Source organism: Anolis carolinensis, chromosome 1 (genome assembly GCF_035594765.1).
Source record: "Anolis carolinensis isolate JA03-04 chromosome 1, rAnoCar3.1.pri, whole genome shotgun sequence".
NCBI classification, from domain to species: domain Eukaryota; kingdom Metazoa; phylum Chordata; class Lepidosauria; order Squamata; family Dactyloidae; genus Anolis; species Anolis carolinensis.
Window position 1 is genome coordinate 114,561,770 of NC_085841.1, and position 15,529 is coordinate 114,577,298.

The 15,529-nt window shown below is 40.6% G+C and overlaps 1 protein-coding gene across 2 annotated transcripts in view; it reads left to right on the plus strand.

The window, feature by feature from the left end:
* rngtt (RNA guanylyltransferase and 5'-phosphatase) overlaps positions 1 to 15,529 on the plus strand; it is a 271,599-nt gene that overhangs the window by 44,689 nt on the left and 211,381 nt on the right. For both annotated transcript variants that reach the window (XM_062980844.1, XM_008119536.3), the window contains exon 8: positions 2,090 to 2,191. In XM_062980844.1, the coding sequence (XP_062836914.1) occupies positions 2,090 to 2,191 (102 nt within the window). The remainder of the gene's footprint in view (positions 1 to 2,089; positions 2,192 to 15,529) is intronic.

Below are 15,529 nucleotides of genomic sequence, written 5' to 3' on the forward strand. Positions count from 1 at the left end.
GCTGTTTTGATCACTTGCCGGAACTGAGGGTCTTGATCGTTGATGATCCGTCTCCTCCCAATGATCTGAGACTGCTTAGAGAACAGGTCCTACGGATGGCCATGGTTTTGTGGCTTGAGGTAAAACAATCAACACAGTTCATCAATGACCCACTGTTTAGAGATGCTCAATGGGCTGCTTCTTCTGACACATATTTGCCTTTTTCACCTTACTTGCTGCAAGTAATGAAGGCTTTCTGGTACAATATCTCTTCTGCGCCACTTATTTCAATGGCAGGGTTCCCAGCAGAACCAGAGCCTCTCAGCACCTCTGCCTCAGAGGTCAAAGGGTTGCATTTTCTTAAGGCAATACCTCTCCAATCAAAGGAATCCGTCAGCCCCAACCAACAGTACTGATAGCTTTCCAGGTCAGCTGATATGGCTGCAGCTGCGGTCTAGGAACTGGGTGGCAACCAGATCTTGTATAGCCTTGGGATGGTGAGCGGGATTACCGCCAAAACCTGTCTGCCTGATGATTCTAATCTAGAGGGTTCCAAACAGTGTTCTGGCCTGCACAGATTTATTTATTTACAGTATTTATATTCCACCTTTCTCACCCTGAAGGGGACTCAGGGCGGATCACATTATGTACATATACGGCAAACATTCAATGCCCATAAATACATCGAACTGAGACAGAGACAACAGACAGACAGACGCAGAGGCAATTTAACCTTCTCCTGAGGGGATGTTCAATTCTGGCCACAGGGGGGAGCAGCTGCTTCATCATCCACTCTGGTTGCACTTCCTCACTTCCTAATTCCAATGTTGTAACTTAGTTAAACTTGCCTCCCCACTTTTATAAGTGGTACCTTATTTCCTACTTGATAGATGCAACTATCTTTCAGGTTGCTAGGTCAGCAACGAGCAGGGGCTATATTTTATTTTTAATTGACGGGTGCTCACCCCGCCATGGGCTGGCCTCGAACTCATGACCTCATGGTTAGAGTGATTTATTGCAGCAGCTGTTTACCAGCCTGCACCACAGCCCGGCCCCAATTGTGTGAATTCACATTTTTAAAAATTTAATCAGTTCATAACCAATGACAAACAACACTGTTTTGACAAATTGCTGAGCAATTGTTTGTGGATCTAGGCTTTATTGACTTTTTAAAACACCTCTGCATTTGAATTTCATAACATGTAATTTTCTGTAACGGTGCATATTGCTCTTCAGAAAGACTGCAGTGCCTATAGTGAGTCATGCCGTATATAATCACAACTTGTTGGTAGCATAATAACATCTTTTAGCACTTGTAGTGCCTTAGTTCCATTTGTTTGATATTTTCAATGTTTTTTTAATTTTTGTTAAGAAGTCTGCAAAGAGTCCTAGGGATGGTATTGCTCTCTGCCTAAACCTGGCATCATGGGGGCACTGCAGTGTTGGTGGAACAGGTTTTTGGGATGCTTGGAGGACTGAAGGGAAAGGGGCAATCACCCCGCTCATACCAACTGGGTTCCACAAGTAAAAGTCCTGGAATAAGGGAGATGCAGCTAGCTAGATGCATTGAAGATATCTAGCAGTTATTCTTACCTATCAGTAGTTTGATATGAGTGCCAAGAACAATAGCAGTAAAGCAGCAAAATGTCTGGCATAATATATTTTATCTGTTAAAAGTAATAATCTCTTAAAAGAAAATTCACTTGCATTGCAAACAAAACGGGGACAATTTTCAACCCATGTCTCTATACTGGTTTTTGATAAGACATTCACCTAGAAAGCAAACCTTGATAACAAATTCATGAAAATTTTGTAGTTCTGTATATTTGTTTGTCATGTAGAAGCATCCTACTAGGGATTCATAGTGGCCTACTTGAAATTTAGAAATTCCATAAAACCTTTAAAAAATTACAATGAGTTGCAAAAGAAATGATTGACAACAACATCGAAATATTTCATAAGCATTTCCACCTTCTCTATTGAAAGCCTCTACTGCAGGAATTTAAAATGTGAAGAACAGGCTTAGGAAAGTTTGATCGGAAATTGTTGATGACCTTTTCAGTTGATGATGACCAGATATGAATAAAGGGACCTTTTCCCCTCCCTTTAGAACTGGCTTCCCTGGAGCACAACCTGTTTCTATGGATGAGCAAAATATTAAATTCTTAGAGCAGAAACCATTCAAAGTAAGCTGGAAAGCAGATGGAACTCGGTAAGTCTGAATTTTTGCATAAATTGTAATCACATTAAGGAAGCCCCATATAGCAAACATGAATTGGTCTGACACATCAGCTTTTTCATATATATATGTGCATTGCCTTCTGAGTATGTAATTTCCTCTCTGTGATATAGTTTTTACAGTTTTAGTTCACAGTGTTAGCTGTGAAGGTTTTCAACTTGTTCATCATGCCATCGACCCAGAGGTTGAGAGCAGTGTGTTGCTCTCAACAAGCTACTTAGATTATTATTTTTTGCAGCAGTGAGTTGAAATGGTATTGCTTTTCCCTTGTAATACTCATGCCTATAATTTGCTACTTTTCAGTGTAGCATAACAGGATTTCTGCCTATTAGTTGTTACTGGGTGGTTCTGGCTCAATTTGAACAAAGGGAAAGAGGTTTTTGTCAACAAAGAGAAAAAAGGGTGGCGGGTGAGAGTGAGAGATTGACGTGATATCCTAAAGTCCTGAGCTGAGGCAATTCTGATAACTCAGTATGATATTGGCTAATGCAATTGTCAGTGACCAGTAGATAAGATATTTATTTTCCCCAATATGTAATGTAGTTTAAACATATTTAGTATCATGCAGATTCAGTAAACGTCTGTTATATATGAACTTTGTCAGAATTTGTTCTTGATTAAATAAAAACTTTCAGTTAGATAGCAGAATTTTTTAAGAGTCATAGAATGATCATTTTGCAACACTCCTTTCTAGACATAGCTCCATATTAGAGCTGGGTGATTTGGCACAGTGGATGTTAAGGTAAAAAGCTGAGATAATTAAAATTTTGATGGTTGAACTGTTTAATATTTTTTTTTTGAAAATGTATGCCATAATGGTTGTCCCCTAAGTTTCCAATTTGCTAGTGTATATGCAAATTTTATGCACCAGGGATGTTCACCACTGTTTTGAAGACCATTTATAGTTCAGAGAAAAATAACCAATTTTGGCCTGTTAATAATAATAATAATAATAATAATAATAATAATAATAATAATAATAAAACTTTATTTATACCCCACCACCAACTCCCCGTGGGGACTTGAGGCGGCTCACAATGTTACAAAAGTAACAGTGCAAATACATAAACAATACACACAGTTTAAAACACAAGAAGATGATAAAACAGAAGTTAAAACAAAGGTTTGTACAACAGTAATAATATCAATAGAAATAATATCAAACAACCACCAATGCAATTCAGTCAACTTCAAAGGTGGGGGGGAACTATAGCAGCAATATAAGATAAAATCATTAGATTAAAATATCCCAATGAAAGGAACCTAATAACATTCAAAATAGAATTATAATGAGGCTGGTCATCCAATGGCTGTCTCTCCAAATGCCAGCCCAAACATCCAGGTTTTCAACTGTTTCTTAAAGGATGGTAGGGAAGGAAGGATGTTGCGTTCTTGGCCCCAAGGCCTTCTTTGTTCAGCTAGAAATAGAACAACCCGAAAAATGAAAGTGCTTTCTTAAGAGTATTAGCAGTTTCCTTTGTATGCCTTATTCTTCAGAGGAAGATGAAAAAGAAGAAACTCAAGGTGACCCAATACATGAAATCGCATCTTGGAACCCTCTGTAGATTTCCTTTAGCTGTTATCTGCTCCATAATACAAAGATCTCAGAACATCCAATTATACCAGTGCTTAAAGATCCAGAATGTGCATTTAATAACTGCATTATAAGTCACCAAACTGTGTTTTTTATGTGATTTTGATCTCTGGAATGTCACACTCACTGACACACACTAATATAAGGCATGCCAGAAAGAAATGTAGCCTATCTTCCTTTGGCTCTTCTCCTCCAGTTTTAGTGTTGCTGACATAATTATCCTTACTTTGTGTGATCAGTTTTCATATTCCTTCCATCTGCCCCAAAGTGCCAGGGGCAACATTTCCCCTAGAATGAAGATGATTGAGCTCTAAGGCATCAAAGTTCATATTCTTTATGACCAATTTAAACTATGGTGATGTTTTGCACCCTTTATAACAGTATTATAATAAAGGCCAGGAACATAGTGTGGAACATGCACATCATTAGTCTTTTGGATGGGAGACAACATTTTCTTTACAATTAAAATTATACCTAGTTTTGCAAAATGTTAGTTGTAATTACAGTAGGGTCTCACATATCCAACATTCGCTTATCCAACGTTCTGGATTATCAAACGCATTTTTGTAGTCAGTGTTTTTAATACATCATGATATTTTGGTGCTACATTTGTAAATACAGCAATTACTACATTGCATTACTGCGTATTGAACTACTTTTTCTGTCAAATTTGTTGTATAACATGATGTTTTCGTGCTTAATTTGTAAAATCATAACCTAATTTGATGTTTAATAGACTTTTCCATGATCCCTCCTTATTATCCAACATATTCGTTTATCCAACATTCTGCTGGCCCGTTTATGTTGGATAAGTGAGACTCTACTGTACTTAAATATAGAGAGAAGCAATGCCACAAAATCATTTGTAGGGAGAAGGGACTAAGGATAACACAAACTTCCTCAGCTACAGATGTTATGGATAATTACTGTATTTACGAATTTAGCACCAAAACATTGCAACATTTACTACAAAAACAATCTATATATATAAAAGGATAAAAAAAATTCAGCCTAGGACAAAACAACAAAACTACACATCCCAGAAACACTAAACTTGGCAACACAACCCCTCATCCATGCCTCTACGTTCATACAACAAAAAGAAAAGAAAAATGAAGTCCTAATTAGAGGGAGAGCAATAATTGTTTTTTATCCAATTGCTGCCAGTTACAAGGCTAAACTCTGCCCACTTAGTCTCCTAGCAACCTACTCAGCCCAGGGGACAGGCACAGTTAGGCCTCAGGTCTCTTCCCCACTGCCTATAAGATACAGATTATCTGATTTTCACTGGATTATATGGCAGTGTAGACTCAAGGCCCTTCCACACAGCTATATTACCCATTTATAATCTTATATTATCTGCTTTGAACTGGATTATCTTGAGCCCACACTGCCAGATAATTCACTTCAGTGCGCATTTTATACAGCTGTGTAGAAGGGGCCTCATATAATCCTGTTCTAAGCAGATAATATAAGATTATAAATATACAGTAGAGTCTCACTTATCCAACATAAACAGGCCGGCAGAACGTTGGATAAGTGAATATGTTGGATAATAAGAAAGGATTCAGGAAAAGCCGATTAAACATCAAATTAGGTAATGATTATACAAATTAAGCACCAAACATCATGTTATACAACAAATTTGACAGAAAAAGTAGTTCAATATGCAGTAATGCTATGTTGTAATTACTGTACAGTAGAGTCTCACTTATCCAACACTTGCTTTTCCAACGTTCTGGATTATCCAACGCATTTTTGTAGTCAATGTTTTCAATACATTGTGATATTTTGGTGCTAAATTCGTAAATACAGTAATTACTACATAGCATTACTGCGTATTGAACTACTTTTTCTGTCAAATTTGTTGTTAAACATTATGTTTTAGTGCTTAATTTGTAAAATAACTTAATTTGATGTGTAATAGACTTTTCCTTAATCCCTCCTTATTATCCAACACATTCTCTTATCCAACGTTCTGCTGGCCCATTCATGTTGGATAAGTGAGACTCTACTGTATTTACAAATTTAGCACCAAAATATCACAATGAATTTAAAACATTGACTACAAGAACATTGACTACTAAAAGGCAGACTGCGTTGGATAATCCAGAACACTGGATAAGCGAATGTTCGATAAGTGAGATTCTACTGTAATATGAAATAATTACTGTGGTAATCCAGTCCAACTCAATTCTGCCATGGAAGACACAATCCAAGCACGCCCAACAGATGGCCACCCAGCCTCTCAATAATAATAATAATAATAATAATAATAATAATAATAATAATAATAATATCATACAATCATAAGGTTAGGAGACACCCCTAAGGACTATCCAGTTCAACTTCCTTTTACCATGCAGGATGACACAAACCAAGCACTCCTGACAGATGGCCATCCAAGATCTGCACAGTAATAATACAAATCGAATCATAGAATCAGACAGTTAGGAGAGACCCCTAAAGGCCATCCAGTCCAACCCAACTCTGCGATTGGACGATACAATCCAAGCACTCTCAACAGATGGCCAGCCAGCCTCTTAATAATAATAATAATAATAATAATAATAATAATAATAATAATAATAATAATATCATACAATCCTAAGGTTAGCAGATACCTCTAAGAATCATCCAGTTCAACTTCCTTATATCATGCAGGGGGACACAGTCCAACCACTCCTGACAGATGGCCATCCAATATCTGCACAATAATAATACACATCGAATCATAGCATCAGACAGTTAGGAGACACCCCTAAAGGCCATCCAGTCCAACCCAATTCTGCCATGCAGGACACAACCCAAGCACTCCCAACAGATGGCCACCCAGCCTCTCAATACTAATACTAATAATAACAACATCAACATACAATTCTAAGGTTTGAAGTGACCCCTAAGGATCATCCAGATCGACTTCCTTCTACCATGCAGGAGGACACAATCTGTCACAGACAGAACGCCACCAGATAAGATTCAACACAGTTTATTAAAGATACAGAACCAAAAATGCCCGTAAAAGACAAAGGGTTAGGCAAAAACTCGCCTTCAATATGAAAAGACACTAAAAAACAGTTCAAAAGATAAACCGGATTAAACGGGAGTTTAATCCGGGTTAAACCAAAAATGCTTACTTCAGCCTGGCTCTTAAAACAAACAAAACTGGTAAACTAAGATTCAATGAAACATAAATAACTGGCAGCAGATTACTCTCTGCTACTCAACAGCTGTGGTTGATTAACTAAGTTGTTACTCCTCCGAGCAGCAAGCGAACTCCGGGTCCAAACACATCAATCAGGGCAGAAGCAGTCAGCGGGGTCCCAATCCGGTCCAAGGTCGAAGGCCAGGTACAGACGTCTTTAGTTCACCAGTTCCACTGATAATCACAGAAGGGATAGTCCAAGGTCGAAGTCAGTCAGTCAGTCCAGCGTCAATCCAGAGTAGGCAATTAATGTCCGTCAAAAAGACGACGGAGGTCCAAGCTATTAAGATTAAACACAAGTTGCACAGGAAAAGCCCACACAGTTCCTCCCGCCGTCTATGCCCAGTGTCCTTGGTAACTTACGTATTCAGCAAACGAATCACACCCGTCTTCAGGAAATTCCCAACAAGAGCCCAAGCGTTCGTCCAGATTACCTTGCCCAACGCAATTAGCCCTGGATTCTAGACCCCATTTTATGCCAGTTTACAACTCCTCATCGCTGTCAGCTGTTACCCTAATTCCAGGTGTCTCATCATCATCCTCCTCATCAGAGCTAAAACACCTTTGACTACGCCCCACAGCATCCCCAGCTGTGGATCCCGTCCCATCCCTCCAGCTCGTCCACGGGTCTAATCCTGCAACCCCCCAGTCGCCTCCCATACTATCATTGCCGGTGGCACCCAAATCCTCCCTCACACGAGTCCATTCCATATCATCCTCCTCTGAGCTAACCATCTCTTCCTCCATTCCCTCGGTAAAACCCTCAAAGGAGTCTTCGTCAGTTGGTTCTGCAAATAAGTTCCGCAGCCGTTTCCTTTCTCGCTCCTCAAGAGAGTCTGACTCCCGAGGAGTCTTACGACCACGTCTCCCAGTATCGGAGCCATAAGGCTCAACCATAACACAATGCAAGCACTCCAGAAAGATGGCCATCCAGCCTCTACATAATGATGATAATGATGATGATGATGATGATGATAATAATAGAAGCATAGAATCCTAGAGTTTGGAGAGACCCCTAAGGGCCATCCAGCCCAACCCTTTCTACTATGCAGCAGGACACAATCCAAGCATTCACAACACATTGACAACGTATAAATACTATACAATACTACACAGGGACATAGACCCCCTCTACCCTCACCACTTTCACAGTACACAAACAACCAAATGCATACTAAACATAAAGACATTCATATAAAGACCATACAACAGACATTCAATACCACCACTACCTCAACAAGTTCTCACCAACACCACCAGACAATGCCACAGCAACGCGTGGCTGGGCACAGCTTGTTACTACTAGGATAATACAGATTCTTGGGTAAGTGAAGCTTGAATAAGTGAGATTCTACTGTATATAGGTAAAGGGAAATTGATTTCCATAAATATCCTGAACAATTATTTTTAATTTAGTCAATTTTTTTTCTTGACAATGGAGTTTATAGCTCAGCTAGAGTCCCCCAGATATTTGACACCCCACATTTCAACTCTGAAAAATGCACAGACACCCTTTCATTATGCCTTGTTTAAAGCCATTTGTTGTGTAGCTTTTTGCTTCTGACTGCAGTTTGAGGAAAAGAGAACTGGAGATACATTTCCAATGTCTATCCTATTTAGCTTTTAAAAACTTGCCTTTAAATGTTCCGTGAAATGAATCATATAATGAATATACTGAAATCAGTTTTATTAAGTCGCTGCTGTTCCTGAAACATTTTTATGCTAATATATTCATGAGAAAGAAGTCTAAAAGCAAAATGTTTTTTCTATTAAAGAAATTATTCTTCTGGCCCTGATACAGGATATAGTATCGTTTGTTAGGGGTAGCTTAGGGAACTTAGGTTTACAAATGTGCCCAATTTAGAAGGAGTAGGTTATCAGAAACTGAAAGTATGAATAAGGTAATTATCACAATGTGACAAGGCAGGTTTGTACTTGTAGCTACAATTGGCTTTTGCAATGAAAATTAGCCCAGGTGGTTAGTGGCTTCTTCAATCCCTGGATATGTATCTCATTAATAATGTTCACAGCAGATGTTTATTCTAATGAGTGGAGTTGAATAAATAGAGTAGTATAGTGAAGGTAATGAGCTTTCCATCTCTGGGAGAATAAAAATACTGACAGTATTAAAAAGGAATTTAGTTTTGGGGGATTAATTATGCAATCCTGCATTTTACATTTGAAAACTTTGCAGCTTGTTTTGGTCCAAAAATCAATCAAAAACTGGTAAACAAAACCGAATCTTTAGGCACATATGACTATATTTTTTAAAAGATACTTGCAATTTTCCAACATTACAAGAGAGCAAGAAAAATAAAAGAAGAGAGGAGGAAAAGAAAGAAAGAGAATGTCTTTAGCTTGCGGGGAAATGTTTCTGGAAATGAAATAGTCCTATAAGATGAAATAGTTGAAACATAATGAAACACAGATCAGTTCTGGGAAATGCTGTTGTATTTTAATTTCTTGTGCCTTACTGCTTACCTTGTAACAAGCAAAATTGTTCAAAAATGACCTATGTGTAAATGTCAACATGCAACAACTCGTAATTTGAGACTAATTAGTCGGTGACTCGTGTAAATAAAATTTTGATAACTTAGAATCATAGAATCATAGAATAGTAGAGTTGGAAGAGACCTCATGGGCCATCCAGTCCAACCCCCTGCCAAGTAGCAGGAAATCGCATTCAAAGCACCCTTGACAGATGGCCATCCAGCCTCTGCTTAAAAGCCTCCAAAGAAGGAGCCTCCACCACAGTCCGGGGCAAAGAGTTCCACTGCCGAACAGCCCTCACAGTGATGAAATTCTTCTTGATGTTCAGGTGGAATTTCCTTTCCGGTAGTTTGAAGCCATTGTTCCGCGTCCTGGTCTGCAGGGCAGCAGAAAACAAGCTTGCTCCTTCCTCCCTATGACTTCCCTTCACATATTTGTACATGGCTATCATATCTCCGCTCAGCCTTCTCTTTTGCAGGTTAAACATGCCCAGTTCTTTAAGCCGCTCCTCACAGAGCTTGTTCTCCAGACCCTTGATCATTTTAGTTGCCCTCCTCTGGATGCTTTCCAGCTTGTCAACATCTCCCTTCAATTGCGATGCCCAGAATTGGACACAGTATTCCAGGTGTGGTCTGACCAAGGCAGAATAGAGGGGGAGCATGACTTCCCTGGATCTACACTAGACTCCTATTTATGCAGGCCAAAATCCCATTGGCTTTTTTAGCAGCCGCATCACATTGTTGGCTCATGTTTAACTTGTTGTCCACGAGGACTCCAAGGTCTTTTTCACACATACTGCTGTCAAGCCAGACGTCCCCCATTCTGTATCTTTGCATTCCATTTTTTCTGCCGAAGTGAAGTATCTTGCATTTGTCCCTGTTGAACTTCATTTTGTTAGTTTCGGCCCATCTCTCTAGTCTGTTAAGATTGTTTTGAATTCTGCTCCTGTCTTCTGGAGTGTTGGCTATCCCTCCCAGTTTGGTGTCGTCTGCAAACTTGATGATCGTGCCTTCTAACCCTTCGTCTAAGTCGTTAATACAGGTGTTGAACAGATCCGGGCCCAGGATGGAACCCTGCGGCACTCCACTCATCACTTCTTTCCAAGATGAAGAAGACGCATTGGTGAGCACCCTTTGGGTTTGTTCGCTTAGCCAATTACTGATTCACCTAACCGTAGTTTTGTCTAGCCCACATTTTACTAGTTTGTTTGCCAGAAGGTCATGGGGGACTTTGTCGAAGGCCTTACTGAAATCCAGGTACGCTACATCCACGGCATTCCCTGTATCGACCCAACTTGTAACTCTATCAAAAAAGAGATCAGATTAGTCTGGCATGACTTGTTTTTGGTAAATCCGTGTTGGCTATTAGCAATTAACACATTTGTTGCTAAATGTTCGCAGACCACTTCCTTAATGATCTTTTCCAGAATCTTGCCTGGTATCGACATGAGGCTGACTGGACGATAATTGTTTGGGTCATTCTTTTTTCCCTTCTTGAAGATAGGGACCACATTGCCCTCCTCCAATCTGCTGGGACTTCTCCTGTTCTCCAAGAACTCTCGAAGATAATTGCCAGTGGTTCTGAAATAACCTCCACTAGTTCCTTCAATACTCTTGGATGTAGCTGATCTGGCCCTGGGGATTTGAATTCATTTAGAGAGGCCAGGTGTTCCTGGATAACTTGTTTCCCTATTTGGGGTTGGATTTCCCCTAATCCTTCGTCCATTTCATGTTGCTGAGGTTGAAGATGGTTTTCTTTTTGTGAGAAGACCGAGGCAAAGAAGGCATTAAGTAGTTCTGCCTTTTCCCTGTCCCTAAGGATCCCCATCTTCTCACAGAGGCCCTATTGCTTCCTCGTTCTTCCTGTTTCTACCAATGTAAGCAAAAAAGCCTTTTTTGTTGTTTTCAATGTCCCTGGCAAGCCTGAGCTCATTTTGCGCTTTAGCCTTGCGAACTTTTTCCCTACAGGAGTTGGCTGTATGTTTAAATTCTTCTTTGGTGATTTCTCCCCTTTTCCACTTCTTGTGCATGTCTCTTTTGAGTCTTAGTCCGGTTAGAAGTTCTCTGGACATCCATTCTGACTTCTTTGCACTTGTCTTATTTTTTTTCTTTGTTGGCACTGTTTGCATTTGCACCTTGAGTATTTCACTTTTAAAAAACTCCCATCCATCCTTAACTCCCTTGTCTTTTATTATTGGCGTCCATGAAATGCCACTCAGTATTTCCTTCATTTTTTGGAAGTCAGCTCTCTTAAAGTCCAGAATGCGTGTTTGACTTATCTTAGTTTCAGCCTTCCTTTGTATGGCAAACTGCAGGAGCACATGGTCACTTGCTCCTAAGGATCCGACCACTTCGACTGTATTGATCAGGTCTTGCACATTTGTTAAGATTAGATCAAGAGTAGCCGATCCCCTTGTTGCCTCTTCTACCTTCTGGACCATAAAATTGTCTGCAAGGCAAGTGAGGAATTTGTTGGACTTTTTACTCTTGGCCGAATTTGTTTTCCAGCAGATATCGGGATAGTTGAAATCGCCCATGACTACTATATCTCTTCTTTGTGTCAGTTTGGTCAGCTGTTGACAGAAGGCTTCATCAAGTCCTTCATCCTGACTCGGAGGTCTGTAGTAGACACCCACGACGAGATCCTTTTGAGTCCCGGTTCCCTTGATTCTTATCCAGATGCTTTCAAGCTGGTTTCCCGGATTACAGTCTTGCATTTCTTCTGCAACGTAACTGTTTTTGACATATAAAGCTACTTTCCCTCCTCTCACCTTTGTTCTATTTCTGTGAAAGAGGTTATAGCCCGCAATGGCTACAATCCAGTGATGGGAGTCATCCCACCAGGTTTCAGTGATGCCTATGACATCGTACGTGTGGTGCTGTTCTTTTGGCCTTCTGTTGCTAGTAATCTCTTCAGCAGCAAATTGCATTGCTTGCACAGTTTTGTCAAATACATACATTTTTAAAAAGTTGAATAAGTGTAGTGAGTGAAACAATACACTTCTCTTAGGGGAGAAATGTGTTTCTTGGGATGCAGTTCTTAAGAGAAGCTATATTTTAAAGCAAAGCTATTAATCAAACTTCTTCCTATGTGTTTGTTGCTGCTTCCTTGAGGGCTCAGCATTTTTCTAAAAGTTGCAGTTTAATGTATTGACCACAGCATTTTGAGGCAAGGATTGGAATACTTCAGCCTTGCAGGATCTACTTTGCTTTTTTGATAAGCTAGGCCCTCAAGATTGAACAAAATGGGAGCAAGGAGGTGAGGCATAGCAATCAAGCAACCATAGTTTTCGACACACGCCTGAGCCTAAGATTTGTTCTCAGTGCTATAAATTGTGAGACCGTCTGTTCACAAAAGCCCACTCTTGGATCTGCACTCCATAAGTTTTTGATTGATTATTTGATTTAGTCTAATTTAGGGCCCTTCCACACAGCCCTATATTTCAGAATATCAAGGCAGAAAATCCCACAATATCTGCTTTGATCTGGGTTATCTGAGTCCTCACTGCCATATATTCCAGTTCAAAGCAGATAATATGGGATTTTATTCATTGTGTGGAAGGAGTCTAAGTTGCACTGTGCACATTGGGGCTTTTTCCTGAACAGTTATGCAAGAATTTCTCTCTCTAGAATGGAGGAAAGCTTTTTGTTCCTAAGTGTCAAACATTTAGGAAGCAGTTCTGTAGAAAAAAATCTTCCAGAGATCTTCTAGAAAATTCCCTTTTGCCTGCATCTGTTTCAATTAAACAGTTGATAAATCACATGTGAAAGAGGGACTATAACAAAATCAACCATCCACATTTGCAGGTTTGACTTTTGTGTATTTTTTTATTTGTGGATTTGTTTTTTAAAATATTCTGTCTAGGAACCTCCACATCGTCCAGTATGACTCTATGATCAACTTCCATCTGGCACTCTATAGTGGTGGTCTCCCGCAGTGGCCCAGATTTGGTCTGGTGGCTTCTGATGATGTGTTTGAATGGTCTCAGCTAGGGATTGTTGGTGATCACTAAGGGAGTTCTTGTTGGGTTGAGAGTTGCATTTTAATGCCAATGGGTGCTTCAGATGTTTCACCAAGTCGTTTCGTTCTTCTTCAAGCAGTACCTGACTATAGGAAAGGAGATTCACCTGAACATCAGGAAGAACTTTCTAACTGTGAGAGCTATTCGGCAGTGGAACTCTCACCCCCGGACTGTGGTGGAGGCTCCTTCTTTGGAGGCTTTTAAGAAGCGGCTGGTTGGCCACCTGTCGGGGGTGCTTTGAATGCGATTTCTTGCTTCTTGGCAGGGGGTTGGACTGGATGGCCCATGATGTCTTTTCCACTTCTATTATTCTATGATTCTATATTGTAGTTTGAGAGATGCCTATTATAAATCCAAGAGTATAGAGTTTCTGTCTTGTGTCTAAGCAGTTCTGGGTGGAAACAGGAATCATGTTATTAGGTGTAGCAATCAGTGGGTTTTCAATAGTGTGTGGTGTTTAGAAATCTATTCTGCAGTTTCACACAAGTGTTCAGAAAGTGAATTTGTTGTCTGGATTGTTTCAGGTTCAGATTCATAGAATCATAGAATCATAGAATAGTAGAGTTGGAAGAGACCTCAAGGGCCATCTAGTCCAACCCCCCGCTAAGAAGCAGGAAATCGCATTCAAAGCACCCCCGACAGATGGCCATCCAGCCTCTGCTTAAAAGCCTCCAAAGAAGGAGCCTCCACCACGGCCCGGGGGAGAGAGTTCCACTGCCGAACAGCCCTCACAGTGAGGAAGTTCTTCCTGATGTTCAGGTGGAATCTCCTTTCCTGTAGTTTGAAGCCATTGTTCCGTGTCCTAGTCTGCAGGGCAGCAGAAAACAAGCTTGCTCCCTCCTCCCTTTGACTTCCCTTCACGTATTTGTACATGGCTATCATGTCTCCTCTCAGCCTTCTCTTCTGCAGGCTAAACATGCCCAGCTCTTTAAGCCGCTCCTCATAGGGCTTGTTCTCCAGACCCTTAATCATTTTAGTCGCCCTCCTCTGGACGCTTTCCAGCTTGTCAGCATCTCCCTTCATCTGCGGTGCCCAAAACTGGACACAGTATTCCAGGTGTGGTCTGACCAAGGCAGAATAGAGGGGGAGCATGACTTCCCTGGATCTAGACGCTATTCCCCTATTGATGCAGGCCAAAATCCCATTGGCTTTTTTAGCTGCCGCATCACATTGTAGGCTCATGTTTAACTTGTTGTCCACGAGGACTCCAAGATCTTTTTCGCACACACTGCTGTCAAGCCAGGCGTCCCCCATTCTGTATCTTTGATTTCCATTTTTTCTGCCGAAGTGAAGTATCTTGCATTTGTCCCTGTTGAACTTCATTTTGTTAGTTTCGGCCCATCTCTCTAGTCTGTCAAGATCATTTTGAATTCTGCTCCTGTCTTCTGGAGTGTTAGCTATCCCTCCGAGTTTGGTGTCATCTGCAAACTTGATGATCGTGCCTTCTAACCCTTCGTCTAAGTCGTTAATAAAGATGTTGAACAGAACCGGGCCCAGGACGGAGCCCTGCGGCACTCCACTTGTCACTTCTTTCCATGATGAAGACGACGCATTGGTGAGCACCCTTTGGGTTCGTTCGCTTAGCCAATTACAGATCCACCTAACCGTAGTTTTGTCTAGCCCACATTTTACTAGTTTGTTTGCCAGAAGGTCGTGGGGGACTTTGTCGAAGGCCTTACTGAAATCTAGATATGCTACATCCACGGCATTCCCTGTATCGTCCCAACTCGTAACTCTATCGAAAAAAGAGATCAGATTAGTCTGGCATGACTTGTTTTTGGTAAATCCGTGTTGACTATTAGCAATGACCGCATTTGTTTCTAAGTGTTTGCAGACCACTTCCTTAATGATCTTTTCCAGAATCTTGCCTGGTATTGATGTGAGGCTGACCGGACGGTAATTGTTTGGGTCGTTCTTTTTTCCCTTCTTGAAGATAGGGACCACATTCGCCCTCCTCCAATCTGCTGGGACTTCTCCTGTTCTCCAAGAACTCTCGAAGAT